The 14108-nt window shown below is 46.5% G+C and overlaps 1 protein-coding gene across 1 annotated transcript in view; it reads left to right on the plus strand.

Moving 5' to 3' along the window:
* SMARCC1 (SWI/SNF related, matrix associated, actin dependent regulator of chromatin subfamily c member 1) overlaps positions 1-14108 on the plus strand; it is a 90702-nt gene that overhangs the window by 70761 nt on the left and 5833 nt on the right. Inside the window, exon 26 of the mRNA XM_055706822.1 lies at positions 2740-2998. Within this exon, the coding sequence (XP_055562797.1) occupies positions 2740-2998 (259 nt within the window). The remainder of the gene's footprint in view (positions 1-2739; positions 2999-14108) is intronic.

Genomic DNA, 14108 nt, shown 5'->3' on the forward strand with positions numbered 1-14108 from the left:
GAGAAGTGGTTTCTCTCCAGCTACTGTCGAGATGACTCAGAACTTCATTTTAATCAGCAGTCATCTATGTTTTCTGTTGTGTGGCTTCCTCTTTTGTCAATAGGCAATTACTCTAGATGTGTTGAAGATATTGACTCCTAAGTCCAGGGATTTTCACATTTGCCCTCCCATGTAAATTTAATGGAATTTACATCCTCATTTTGGCATTAATCATGGATAGTTTGACAAACTGTGTTATTTTGTAGCAGAATGTCAGCAAGAACTTCTAGATTGCTCAGCATCCTCAACCATTTCAGTGTAGTGTTCGCCTCTGACACTGACTGGCAGCTGAAGAAATGGGCCTAACTATTTTGAAAAGGTTCTCTGTAGATTTCTTTCTTTGGAGGTTATATTCTGTAAGTGGCAGGGTTGGGTTTTTTCCCATTTTGAGGCATGTGACATTTTCCTTCTTGAAAATATGCATATAAATTTTTCCCTTGGCTTCCTGGTCATTGAAGTCAGTCTTTTCACCTGTCATTGTGGGTATCTAGTGAAATACTAAAAGCAAAAAAAAATCCTTCGTGCCACTGCACACTTATGCATATGTCCTTATTTGCTGCACTGGCTTTTTCTTATAGTAAAGGTAAGGCGATTCTAAGTGTTGAAAGAAATCTGCGCTGCAGACTGGAGGGTGTTAGATGTTAGGCAATACATATTTACTTCAGCGTTTAAGCTAAAGTGATTTCAGCGCTGCCAACTCTGTATAACCAGGGATTGTGTTGGTAGGAGCCTTGTTGACCCAGAACCTTGCTGTCTTTTCTGTTTAGGAAGGAGTTGCATGCTGAAGATGAAACTGTAGTACAGTGATGCGTATTGTATGGGTATGCGTTAAGTGCTTGTAATACTCCCTTCTAATTGTGAATCGTTTTGCAGCAGCGCAGCAACATGCTGTTGCAAATTTGAAGGTCGTCAAAGAGTGTAGTATTCATGCATATGTACCCTGAATTCTGGCTAATTTCCTGAATTGGGTTGTGTAGGGAAATCCTGTGGCAAATGGATGCGTGCTGGTCTTTGTTAAGGTACCTCACTCTTGCCTGACAGCCATGGCAGGTGTGACTGAGCCTGGAGAGTGGAAAAGCAAATGCAAACTGCTGCTGGGCTGCCCTCCAGAAAACATGTTGCTGCAAGTTGTCTGAATGCGAGCCTGGGGGTGCGACTGTAGGTTGTGTCCGTGAACCTGCTGGTGATGTGGTGGCAGCACGTGCAGGAGCCTGGGACAGAACTGGGTGGTTTGGGCTCTGCATCATTTTTAAGACCAGCTCATGTTATAACTTGCATTTGTGCCTTATTCCTCTGTCCTAATGTCTTTTCTCATCCTGAGGAGAGGGAATGTGTAGAAGGGAGGTTTTCACTGGTTTTCCTACAAAGTGTATTTTCAGGTGCTGGATGCTGTTTGGAGATACTTGTAAAGACTTTTTTTTAACTGTAGCAGGATAGGATACCATGAAGAGAGCAAAGCAGGAATACAAGAGAGTATAAAAAGAATATGAAAAGTATGGTGTAGCTGTACTTCTTGCCTAAGCTTTTGGTTTGGGTCATTTGCAGTAATTCTTCTCTGAACTGCCTGCCACCTACGGAATCTGTTTCCACACATGCACGATTACACCATTGGTGTATGTGCCTCTTCATTTTATTAAGTTCTTCCTGCTAACGTATCAGAATGGTCAAGGAAAAAGGAGTCATGGCAGCATGAATAATCACATTGTAGTCCCTACATGCAGAAAACCAGCCCCCAACAAGGAGTATGTATTATTCATTAGCTCTGTCCCCATCTGGTTCTCCTGGTGAATGCGCGCTCTGTAGTACTCTGTTTTCATCCGTGCTTTGTCAGCAGTCAAACCGCTACACAAAGTATTGATGGAGCTTTGGGATTTGTGGAGAACTTCTGCTATGTGGAAGTCTCCTTGGCAACCTGCTTTTCAGAGAAATTATGGAGTATATCTTAAAATACCCATTAAATATTTGTAAACTAGTCACACAAATCCATGTGTCAAATTTCTTTAAAAGTAGTAGATGTAGAAATGCATTGTGATTTCTTAAATAAGTCAAATGACATACACTTACTTAATGAGGAGAGTGATGAATCATATAAATGCCCAATAGTAAGAAATACTTTCTGTAGCTTTTTGTGTCTTTTCATTTTGGGCTAGCTTATCCTTTACATGGCTTCATAATTAAATGAAGTAGCTTATTTTATGTTAATTGGACTAAATTACATGAGCTTTTTTACATAATACTCTTCTTAATAGTGCACATCCCTGCTGTTTGGCTGTCATGGTGTCCGAGTCCTACACTTTAAAGGTACAGAGTAGGGTCCTACCTGTAACCACAGAGCCTGTGCTGTTGCACACATGTTCTGCTTTGGGCTTGCCCTAGAAAAACCTCTTCAGTTTCCTGTTCTCCCTCATTGCAACATGCAGAAGACTGAGAGGAAAACCTACAGTTTCTTCTAGAATTGTGCTGAGGCTGAATGCTCTGCACAGTGCTCATTGAGTACCATGTTGTATTACTGTGCGATTCTTCAGGTGCAGATGAACAAGGTGAGTTCATCTGTTCCAGCCTGAAAACAGCCTGGACCCTTTACTAAAACATGCTGGAAATCAGGCAGCTGTGTATCAGTAGGATAGGAACTTGATTTGTAGAAACACATCTTAAATATATAGTTCTTAACGTTGCCTTTTTCCTCTGCTTCTGCCATAGTTGGAGCAGCAGAGACAGCAGTTGCTGACGGAGCGCCAGAATTTCCACATGGAGCAGCTGAAATATGCTGAATTGAGGGCTCGTCAGCAAATGGAGCAGCAGCACAGTCAGAACCCACAGCAGTCTCACCAGCACTCCAGTGGGCCTGGGATGAACCCCCTTGGGGCACCAGCACATCCAGGCTTACTGCCCCATCAGCAGCCCCCACCGTACCCTATGATGCACCACCAGATGCCACCGCCTCACCCACCACAGCCAGGTAAGGGTTGCAAGGAGCAAATCCCCTTACGTTAATCACCGTTTGTGACAGAGTAAAATGGGAGGAAGAGGTACTGCTGGGTAGGATTGGAGGAGGTGTAACGGGTGGTCTGTGTTACGTAGTGTCTTACAATGGTGCTGCTTGTAATAAAACGCGGTTTGCTAGAAGGAAGAGCTCTGCTTGCACTGCAGCTTGGTTTTGTAGCTTTTGCCCCTGTACCAGATGTGTGGATGGACTTTGGGGAGGAGGTATGAATTACCCAAAAGGAGGGAGTGAAAGGGAGCACCAGACTCTTCTCAGTGAAAGGGCAAGAGGCAATGGGCACAAACTCAAATACATGAAATTCCACCCAGACACAGGAAAATACTTTTTTTCTTGTGAGGGTCGTCAAACCATGGAGCAGATTGCACAGCAAGGCTGTGGAGTCTCCATCCCTGGAGACAGTCAAGCTCTAAATTAAAAAGAAAAAAACAAAAACAAAACAAAGAAACCCAAGCTGCCCCTGAGTATCACTTTCAGATGGTTTTAGATTTTTTTTTTTTATTTCCTTGGACTTTTTTTTACGTGAAGTGATCTGAGCAGTGGTGCTCCTTCAAAAGCAATCGTTCCCTCAGATTTTCTAGTTCATGACACACCTAGCAGTGTAAAAAAATAACTTGGGGGAAGGGACTGGACCAAGAAGCAGAGGGAGGAAGCTCCTTAAGCAGTTTCCTTTTGGCAGGACACCTGATTCCAGTCCGTTCCTGCCTTCTACCCTTTGGTAGCGCTTGATGCCCGATGAGAGTGGCAGCACCATGTTGGTCAGGAGAGTCACCTGAAAGTCTCCAGTCCAGCCTGGGGCTCAGAGCAAGGCCAGTTGCATCAGATTGCAAGGGACTTGTCCTTGGAGGTTTGCATATCTCCAAGGGTGGAGATACTCCTAATACCAAAGGGTGGAGAAATTAGGTGATGATGTGACTGTGCCTTGCCTGAGGAGGAGGAACAGCATCCACTGGGCATAAAAAATATTCCTGCCATTTACTCAAAACAACTCTTTGTGCTTAATGGCAAAACTAACAGCCCTACTGTTAAGTAACTAAGTTGCTAACAAGTAGTTGCAGTCTCACCTTTAAGCTATTGTACTGTTAAAAGGGATCGGGACTACGAAATCCTGCATTTTTGCTGTGAAGCTGTTTATGGGAGTTAGAATTGGCAGCTTTCCTGTACTTGCTAATGTTGTTGAAATGATAATTCGAACTAGAATAGACCACCTAGGATGTAGTAACCTGATGGTAGGGCTAGAGCACAGCGAAGGAGAATAGCTTTTGCCAATTTTCAGCTGTTTGACCAAAATCTTACCTAAAAGATGACCCGATCGTTTATTAGCTGAAAATATCTTGGAAGATTATGCATAGGCTGCTGCTGAAGAAGCCAAGAGGTTTGGAGTGTTGTAATCAAAAAATAGGAGTTGGTAACGGGAAGCATGCAGGCGGTTGGGTGCTCATCTTGGGAAAGGACCTGTGTTAGGTGTATGGTTTGGGAAAGAATCAAGTGAATAATAGATGAGCAGGACTTGCAGATGAGCATGAAAATGTGAGTCATCTAATCCAACTTCGTGAATCTCCGCCATAATAAAACTTGATTCAATCAACAGATGTGGAGTAATGCTAATTGGACAGGAAAGTAAGAGTTCGTTGTCTAGGTGCTTAAGGTAACTATCTTTTTAAGGGACCAGAGTCAGTGAGTTCATGGCTTCATTGTGCACTTCTGGGGAAAAAAAATGCTGACATTGTTTTGGGAGCTGGTTTGCCTTTTGCTGAAATTGAATTGGGAGTGTGATAAAATATGGTCTATTTTTTTTTAGATTCAAATAATACCACAGCTAGATTTGTCTGTTGTATGCTGTATTGACAACTTAGGTCTATTCACTTAGCTGTAGAATGAAGAAAAATTCTGTGAAATGGAAAAATAGCAAATTGAAAACAGATTAAAGAAGGGAATTGTTGCATATCATTAGACTAGCTCTTACTTACAAGCTGCTTTTGAGACTGAAAATGTAACTAGATTAGATGCATTGTTGTATTCACTAGGGGACTAATAAAACTTGATTTCTAATATATTCACATCCTTGGTTCACATAATACCTTATTACTTCAGCCCCATCGTAATCATCCAGGCCCTCTATATCCCCAGTGATCCCTTTCATTGTGTATTGTGGGGAGTGTGGTATGTGTTAATTAGTACGTCTCTTTCAAATTTGATTAAAGTTAGTTGATAGGTTGATTTTTTTTTTTCCACCGCCACCACCCCTCCTGTTAGAAAGCAGCAAGCTGATGGATGAGGCGCAGCATGCAGGCTCCAGCGGCAGGGAGGCACCTGGTGCTGTGCTGTGCCCTGCAGGTACGGGGCTGGGGCCGTGCCTTTCACCCAGCCTGGCAGTTTGCCAGTTTGGTATTTTTGTGAAGGTGAGAATTCAGAGGTCCTTGGAGAGTCTGAAGGCAAACCCCCTCAAACACGAAGATATTTTGAAATATGAAGAGAGTCTGTCTGCCACATCCCAATGGATCTTGCTTAGAAAGCAGAACAGCCTCTCTTCCTCAGGCATTTTGGTGGAAGTTGGTTAGGAATGCTTGGGAAGTCCGCAAGTGCCAGAGCCCTTCAGCTTCACAGTGGAGTTTGTGCAACTTCAGGGCAGGGGAGAAAATGGAAAAGCCCAGTTTCCTCGAGTGAGTTCAGCACTTAAACTCAGAGCCAGCCCTGGGGGGGTGTAAACAGTCACTTAGGGACCCTTCAGTCCGCACAGAGAGTCACTCACAAACTGGCTCTGTTTAGGTAGTTCTAAGATGTCTGGAGTTTGACTTTCCTTGACAAATCAGGACATCATCACAGAGGGAATCTCTGCTGGAAATACCCTCTGTTGCATGCAGCAGTCTCCAGAAATCTTCCTGACGTGCTGAAACTCTCAGCAGTTGCATTTTGTGTACGCTCACACACCATGTATTATATAAGTTTAAAAGATAATCCCTTATTGCATCACATTGGTCACGTTGAATCTGTGGTAAGTACTACAGAACTTCTATTGTATTCTATGTATTTCCTTGACTTTCACATTTTTAGGGCAATTGTGGTGTATTTATTGGACTTGTGAATCTTGGAGCTTTAATAGTCCAATACTTTCACGACAGACCTGTACAAACATTAGATGAGCAGCAGTTTTTCCTGCTCAGGTGCTAATTTGGGATCCTTTGAAACAAACCACAAACAAAACACAAATCTGTTAATTCCCTGACTGCGTGCCTGCCCATCAGTCTCCTGCACTCTTGGTGGAGATGCTGAACCTTGGATGAGGGAGGTAATGAAGTTCTTCCTGCTAGGGAAGGATGAGATACACTTGCAGAAAAAATCTGAAAGGTCTTTTTTTGCCCATCTTAGTCCTGTCAATGAATCTCTGGCTTCAGAGCTGTTGGCGTACAGCTTCCCAGTGCAGAGCCTGGCATGCGGCTGTAAGGAGGACTTCCCAGCTTCTCTCCCCTAACAACCTGCCAGTTCTGAGGAACCTCAGTGATGAATGCCACGGGGTTATTCTTCATTCGGGTATAAAGATGTTATTGGAGACTGAGACAGGTGCTGCCTGCTGGTCTGTCCAGCAGCTCTGCGGGAAGAACTGACCCGTTCAGGTGGTGTTAGAGACAGGTCCCCACACAGCTTGCGGTGACGGGCACCGGTGGGCAGGTGGGCAGCCTTCCAGAGGCTGCAGGGGGAAACACGTGACACCATTGCCTGTTCCGCTGTGTGGCTTTAACTCCAGGCTTTACCTTGGTCCTCACTGAGGTTTTCAAACATATTTCTGACCTTAATAGTGACTAAAAGTGTAACTGTTGGTTCAGTAGACCGTGAACAACATGCTAAGCTGGATGTCTTTAAAGTGATTGGCAAAAGCTGAAGAGATGGTAGGAAGCACAGTGATGAAAAGATCTGAAAAGACATTTATAAATGGAAGGGGAGGAAAAAATAAATCCTGCTTACAGCCTTTCTGGATTCAGAGGCAGAAGCAGTTAAGCCACATCTCTTAGCTAGAAGTTAACAGTGAAGCTTTTTTCCAGAAGAGCTTTGTTTAGCTTGGCTGTCGGTCTCTGGACACAGGTGGGGAACGTCTCCAGCAGTGAGCCACTTCTCACGGGCATGGCCGTGCCCGGTTCTGCTGGGCTGCAGAATTCCTTAGGACACACTGAAGAGCCAAAATCAGCCCAGAGGCCAGCACCCCCGGGCAGGTTCGGTGGGAGAGGAGCCAGGAGAGCCCCTCCAGAGAGGGGAGTGGTGGGCAGATTCCACAGAAAGCAAACATTTTCCAGTGGACAGCGTGCAACGCATAGCCAGGGAGGTGCGGTAGAAGCTTTTGCTGCTTCTCCCAGGGCTTTTCTTTCTGGGTCTGAGTTAGTGGTCATTTTGCCAGTCGTAGCAGGCAACGTGGATTGGTGGTTAAAGCTTTGAGCTTGAAGTAGGGCTCTGTTACCAGTTTGCCACAACGTGGGGTTTCACTTGATGCCTCCTGCAGTGCAAGCCTGCGCTCTGCGTCCGGCTGCCTTCAGGTGGTCCTCTGGGACCTGGGTGTGATGAGGCTCTGCTCAGCCCCCTTGACCAGAAGTGTGTTGACATTCTGAGACACCAGCACTGATTTCACACGAGTCCCGTTGCTAGGTCCTCTCACACATTTTTGCTTTCACTTTTTTTGACTGAGCTTATTTTATTCTCTCCTTTTCTCTGGAGGGAAGACTTTCAAAACAGAAAAATAAAACTGGGTTCCAGTTTCAGTGTGAAAAACTGTACCTTGTAATTACAACAGGGGGAAAAAAAAAAAATCCCAATTTCTTCATGTGTTACCAGCCTTGCTGCTGGTTGTATCATTGGAAGCACATTATTGATTTCTCTTTGGGCACTGTTCAGGTTATCTGTGAAATAAGTGCCTTGTGCTTCTGGTGTGTAATACAAGAAACTTTAAATTCTTGGAGGAAGAGTGATAGATAGGTATTAATAGCTGTCATTAACTTTTCCCTTCAGGGGGCATTTTCAACTAGTAAATAACTTCTGACCCAAAGCAGAAATGGAATGAGGAGGTAAGGACGCACCTTGCACTACAGCTGGTTGAGTAACTTCAATAACTCATTTTTCCCCAAATATACTTTGCATAATTTTCTGACAATGGTTGAAATAGTCAAAAGAATGGCTTTGTGAGTGATTTGGAGCTTGCATTTTTTCCAGTAAGTGTTGTGCATTTCATTATTTAAAACTTCTGGGTTTAAACTGAGCCTACCGGATGCGATTTACTTTCCTATTGGACTGTCTGCAGTTCCAGAATTTTTTTGGTACAGATAAGGATTTTGAGTTTGCTTCCTTTTTAGTAAATATTTCCTAAGAACTGTCAGTGCTTTCTTTTTATCCATCATACGTAATGAGCTTGCTGGCAGGAGACATGCAGGGAGCAGTGGGATGACAGGACAGCAGAGACACATGGGCGGTAAATGGGTTTGCAGTGTTCATCCACAGCGCTGTCATACGTGCATGGTTGTGGGGTTTGCAAGGTGTTACGGTGGTTGGTAATACAGAAACATTAAATCCGCGTTGGGTGCTTTGTGGTATATTCGTGACTGCATGAAAACCCAGCCAGGCAAGAGGCATTATGGGCTGGAATAATAAATAAGAGTCAGCCACAGGACAGCAGTTCCACTGAGAGTGCTGGATGATATTTTAGTGACTTGCACTGTGCTGTTGTCTTAACATCTGCAGAGCTTCTCCGGTAGGTCTGAGCAGCTCCCAACTCCTGACAAAAATTTATTATTGAAGATACATTAATATTTGGAGGTTACCGGTGGTGCTGCCCTGCAGAACGGTTGTCCTTGCTGGTGTGAGACACTAAGCAGCTTCTTGACAAAGTTATCTTCCATTGTACATGTTTTGTTGTGTGAAAATGATGGTGAGCCCTCAGCTGGGCAGTGTTTGGGGGGCTATGGGAGAGAGCCCAGCGCGGTCGGAGGTGTCAGACTTCGGCATGCCGGTGCCTCGGCTGTCGTCGCCCAGTGAGCCACACCGGAGGGGAGTGACAGAGCCACGGCGGGGTCTGTCAGCGAGGTGGAAATTCTGCCTCTCCCCCAAGATGCAATGCTAAATGAGTTATTGTGGTTAATTATTCACAGTTCTTGGCTGAGGGACTGTCTGCTGCAGCGCGTGTTGGGGGAGGACGTGCCGAAGGGAGGGCTGTGGCTGGGAGGGGGGCTAGCAGTGCAGATTTCCAGGTCTTCCAAAAACCGTTCCCAGTGGGAAGGAGCACACCTTGCAGTGCTGCGGAGCTGCTCTGCAGTGAAGCTAGCAGGCATTCCCTGGAACTCCGCTTGTTCCCCTATCAGGATGGTGAAACAATGAATGCAGTAGTAGAAGAGTGAGATTTCAGCAAGGCACATCCCCTGCAGATGCCAGAGGAACGTCGGCACGCAGCCTGCTTTGCTCCTGTCTGAAATCCTGGCCGAAGGAGAGGCTCCCGTCACGTAGCACCGGCTGCGTTTGCAGCTCCTCTCTGAACGGTGAATAGGGAGAGGTGTGCAGGAGGGTTGGAATCGGCTCCAAGCTCTGTGCATCATGCCCCGTCAGCTGCTACAGTGAAACAAAAATACTAAAACTGTTTTACCACTCCAGTGCCCCTCAAGCAGCAGATTTAATAGAGGTAGAGGCTTATTTAATAGAAATAAATACCTTGAAGATCCTTTAAAAAACATTCCTGAGCCTTTTCCCTGTAATGTGAATCTGCAATTGGCAGTTTTGCTAATAGTGGGATGCTTCAGAGCGCACATGAGGAAATGTCTACATCTCTAATGTGTAAAGGATTTTTTTAGTCTGCTAAATCTCATTTTATTGAACCTTTTGGCTTTATCTCTTCCTGCGTCTGTTGTTTTTTAAGCTCTCCCCCTTATGTAGGTCACTCTTCCACATTTTATGCTTGAGCCGCTGTCTTGAAGCGGTATCTCTTGTAAAATGAGAAAAAAACCCGCACAGTCCCTATAGAAATAAGACTTGCTTTTTGCCATAGTGGTGGTAGTCATTTCCCCTTGCTTAATCCCAGTTTGGGTAGTGCTCGATTACTGCTCTGCTTCAGCATTTTGGAGTTCTGGTATATAGAGAGGTGATAGGATTGTTCCTCTGCAAGTACTCGAAGCTAGCTTTAAGGTAAAATAGTTGCATACCGGGCCAGGAAGGCAAAAAATGGGCAGGCAGCCCTGCACACAAACACAGAGGAGCTTCTTGGCTTACGGGTGTCTTCAGAAAAACTGCAGTGCCGCCTCTTTTTCAATCTCCAAGATTTAAGAGAGAAAAAAAAAGCTCTGCAGCCAGCCCACTCCGTGTGGGAGGGTGCTTCCCAGCGAGCGCTCTTATGAGGTCCGGAGTCATGACATGCTTTGAATTTATCATAAAACAAATTTTTTTGAAGTTCATCTAATTTCTGTTTCGTGGTGGTTTTAGCTTGACTGTGGTTGACTGGAATATAAAACACAGTCCTTGAATCTTTGCGTCACTGCAGGTGTGACAGAATGCTTGCCCAGTGCCAGATCTTAGGACCTCATGTGAAGCCACCCAGGCTGTAGTAAGTCTGACCCAGCTTTAGGTATTTCAGAAGAGTTTTTTTTTTAATATTAATCACTTCATTAGTGCAGCAAGACTCTTGTAGGCATGTGGTGTTGGAAGGAGGACGGCCAAATTATACTTGGAGAGGTTGAGGCTCCTGTCAAGTGGCAGCTCCCAGCCTGGGAATTTCTCCGTTCTCAGCTTTTCTGGTATTCTGAAACACAGCTGTGGTGTTCCAGTTTTTACACTTTTTATTCCCCAATCAACCTTAATTTTGCCAGTAAATAACATCCCTCATAGCTGTGAATATCATCTTTGGCTACAAAGCCCTCTGCATCTTTGGGACGTATTTTATCCCCAGTTTCTGGTTCTGGCAAGATTCAGCCCCCGCTGCCCTTCTGCCCCCAGCACTTTGGGTTGCCCTGTACCTGCTTCTGCTGGTCTGCCTTTGCCTCTGCGTGCCGGTAGCTGCAACTGGTCCTTTTGGGGGGGGCTGGAAATGGAGGAGTTCATTAAAATGAAAGATCTGCTCAAGCCAGGGTTCTTCAGAGCATCGTAATGTTTTCTTGACTTACCAAGTGGCCACTGTTCTTGTGCGGTGCCCTTTCAGAGTACAACACTGGAGTCAAAGCGTGGGACGAGGATGAGGATAGGGCAGAGGAGGAAGCAGTGCTCATCTTGCTTGTGTGAGCTAGTCTAGATCCAGACACAGTTTCCAGCGTTAAAGCCAGGTATGCCAGCTCCATTGCTCTGTTCTCTGGCAAACCTGCCTTTTTGCAAGTAGGTTCTGAGTGTGTGCGCTGGGTCAGCCCAGTGGCTCACATCCTGGCTCTGGTCTGACAGCAAATGCTTCATGAAGACCATAAGAAACGGGGTGAAGCAGATCGAGCCTTCCCCAGCCACACACCTCAGGCGTGTCGACACTCAGTGCCTGGGGGGGGGGCTGCTTTGAACTGGTGTGTCCGTAGGCACCGACCTGCCCTCTGCAAGTTGATGTTAGCCAGTTCCACGGTGGAACTACTGGCAGCGTAGGCGTTGCGGTGGCCACCTTTAATCCTGGATTCAAATAGATACTAGATACAGGCTTCCTACTTGCTTTTCCCATACTTCCTATGTAATAGGCTGTCTGCTTCTTTCCACCATACAGACCTTCTCCCAGGTACCTTGACGGGCAGTAGTTGTATGCCGAAGTCTCTAGGCTGAGTCCATTTCTCCATTAAATATTATTTTGAGTCCACTGGAGGGCTTTAAACTGACCAGGATTATGCAGCCTGTCAGCATGGTGAGGCAGATGCTTGAATTCCCTCGTTGCCTATGAAGCGAGACCAGCCTGCAGTGGTTCTCTGCTCTGGGCTCACAGGAATAGGCTTATATTTGCAAAAGCAGCTGCTGAAGATAGAAGCTACTCTTGGAGGACTACTTGCACAGGTAAATGGAGCAGAAGAATAGAAAATTTTCCTGGAAAGTAACTACTTTGAGTTGAAGTCGTCGGGACATTTCACAGGTGAAGAGAACAGGGCATCAGCACTGAAGTGGCCAGATCAGCCCCCTTCTGTAGGAATTGAGATTACTACTGATATGGGATTTTTTTTTTTTCTTCACACATTTTGTTTTTAATATTTCACCCAGAACTTCCAGCAACTGAAATCCAGGCTGCTGTTTCATATGCTGTGACTGTAGTGCTGCCGGTCATCACATAGCATCGGGTGTGTCAGAAGTTCCCACATCTGCCTCATGCACGTTGGGGAAAATCCTGACTTCTGGAGCTTGACCAGCTGCCCTTTGCGGCCGCGTATCCAGACAGGCTGTGCTCCAGAGCTCATCTGTTTGGGCTGGGCTTGTATGTGCCCCCAGCTGGGTCCTTGCACGTAGGCAGCCTTGCAGCATGAGGGGAGCTGTTTGCTTGTCTGTCTGCCGCGCGTGTGTTTGAAGCTGCAGGGTGAAGTTTCCCAGAAGCTCAGCACTAGCGCAGAACCGACTGCAAAGGGTCTGCAGGCGGGCAGCGGCTGGGCTGTTCGCAAACCCAGCGGCGTTTGTCTGTCAGCGGCGCTGGTCCTGTAGCTCTTAACCCACTTCTAATACTAATAGATTACTGTGTCTTTAAGTCTCAGCCAGTGCCTGGCTGTTGCTTTCAGTGACAGTGTGTTCATGTTGCCTGCCATGCCCTTTCTGCCCAGTCCTCATCTCGGAGTGAGCTGGACCAAAACAGATGCGCAGATGCTGGCAGCAGTAAATTCATGCCGTGTCTGCTTAAATCTTCGGTTATCTGCGTATTATCTGTGGATGTGCTGGAGGGACGGGCTGACAGAAGCCAAGTGAAATTCAGCCAGGACAGATGCTGAGTCCCGCAGCTGGGAGGACTAACCCCGAGCAGCATCCCCGGGGGTCCTGGTGGGCGGCGGGCTGAGCATGAGCTGGCAGGGACCAGCAGCATCCCCGGAGGGCAGGCAGCAGACCGGGGGGATGATTATCCTCCCACTGCTCGGCAGCTGGTAGAGCACATCTGGAGGATTGGGCCCCCCAGTATAAGAAAGGCATGGATTAAACTGGAGTGAGTTCAGCAGAGGTCCACCAAAGATGGTCCAAGGGCACTTTCCCCTCGGAGGGGCTGGGGGGACTGGGCTGGTTCAGCCTTGGGAGGGGAGGGCTTTGGAGGGACCTACCCTTAAGGTAGCCCTTCTACTACCTGTGAGGAGGGTTTGTCAAGGAGACAGACAGGCCTTTAGGGGTTTGTGGTGGGAGTAAGAGACACAAGCTGGAACACTGTTCACTATCCAGTTTCAACTGGATATAAGGAGATTAAGCACTGGAACACATACAGAGAGGTGGTTTGGGCTCCATTCCTGGTGCTTTTAGGTATCAGTTGGGTCCTGACAAAGCCCTGAGCAACCTGGTCTGACCTCAGAGCTGACCCTGCTATGAGAGGAGGTTGGACCAGAGACCTCCCGAGGTCCTTTCCAACCCAGGTTCTTCTGTGACGGCGATAACGCTTCTGTCCTCGTACAGCCTGCTGCTGCTGAGGGCGAGGGGAATGGGCCACGGTGAGGAATGTCCCACACAACTTGTCTGCAAAAGGGAAACCAGCCACTGGAGCTCCTGTGTATGGGGCTTGGTCACCTTGAGTTACCCACAAAGGCAGGCCATGTCATTTTAGGAACTGTCCCACCTTTTCTTCTTTAGGCTGTTGGCTGGAGGCATGAGGATTCCAAGGGGCTTCTTCAAAACCACCAATTCACCATCACCAAAGCAGAAAATATTTTGCTAATAGTGGGGACAAAGGAGGGGATTACAGGCTCCAATGTACACAGCTTTTCTGCTTGGCTGCTGCTGCTGCTCTTTAATGTATAGTGATGGAAATGCCGTGATGTGCACTGCAGGCCACTGATCAGCAATGGAGTGTGGCCAGGCATAAATTTTCAGAGCTCTTCTGTAAACGTTTGAGAAATCTGATGGTTTCGGTAGAGCTTCCTACCTGATGCTTTGGTGGTGCTGGCCTTGCTGCTGTGGCCAGGCAGCCCGG

Source organism: Falco cherrug, chromosome 4, assembly GCF_023634085.1.
Source record: "Falco cherrug isolate bFalChe1 chromosome 4, bFalChe1.pri, whole genome shotgun sequence".
Lineage (NCBI taxonomy): Eukaryota > Metazoa > Chordata > Aves > Falconiformes > Falconidae > Falco > Falco cherrug.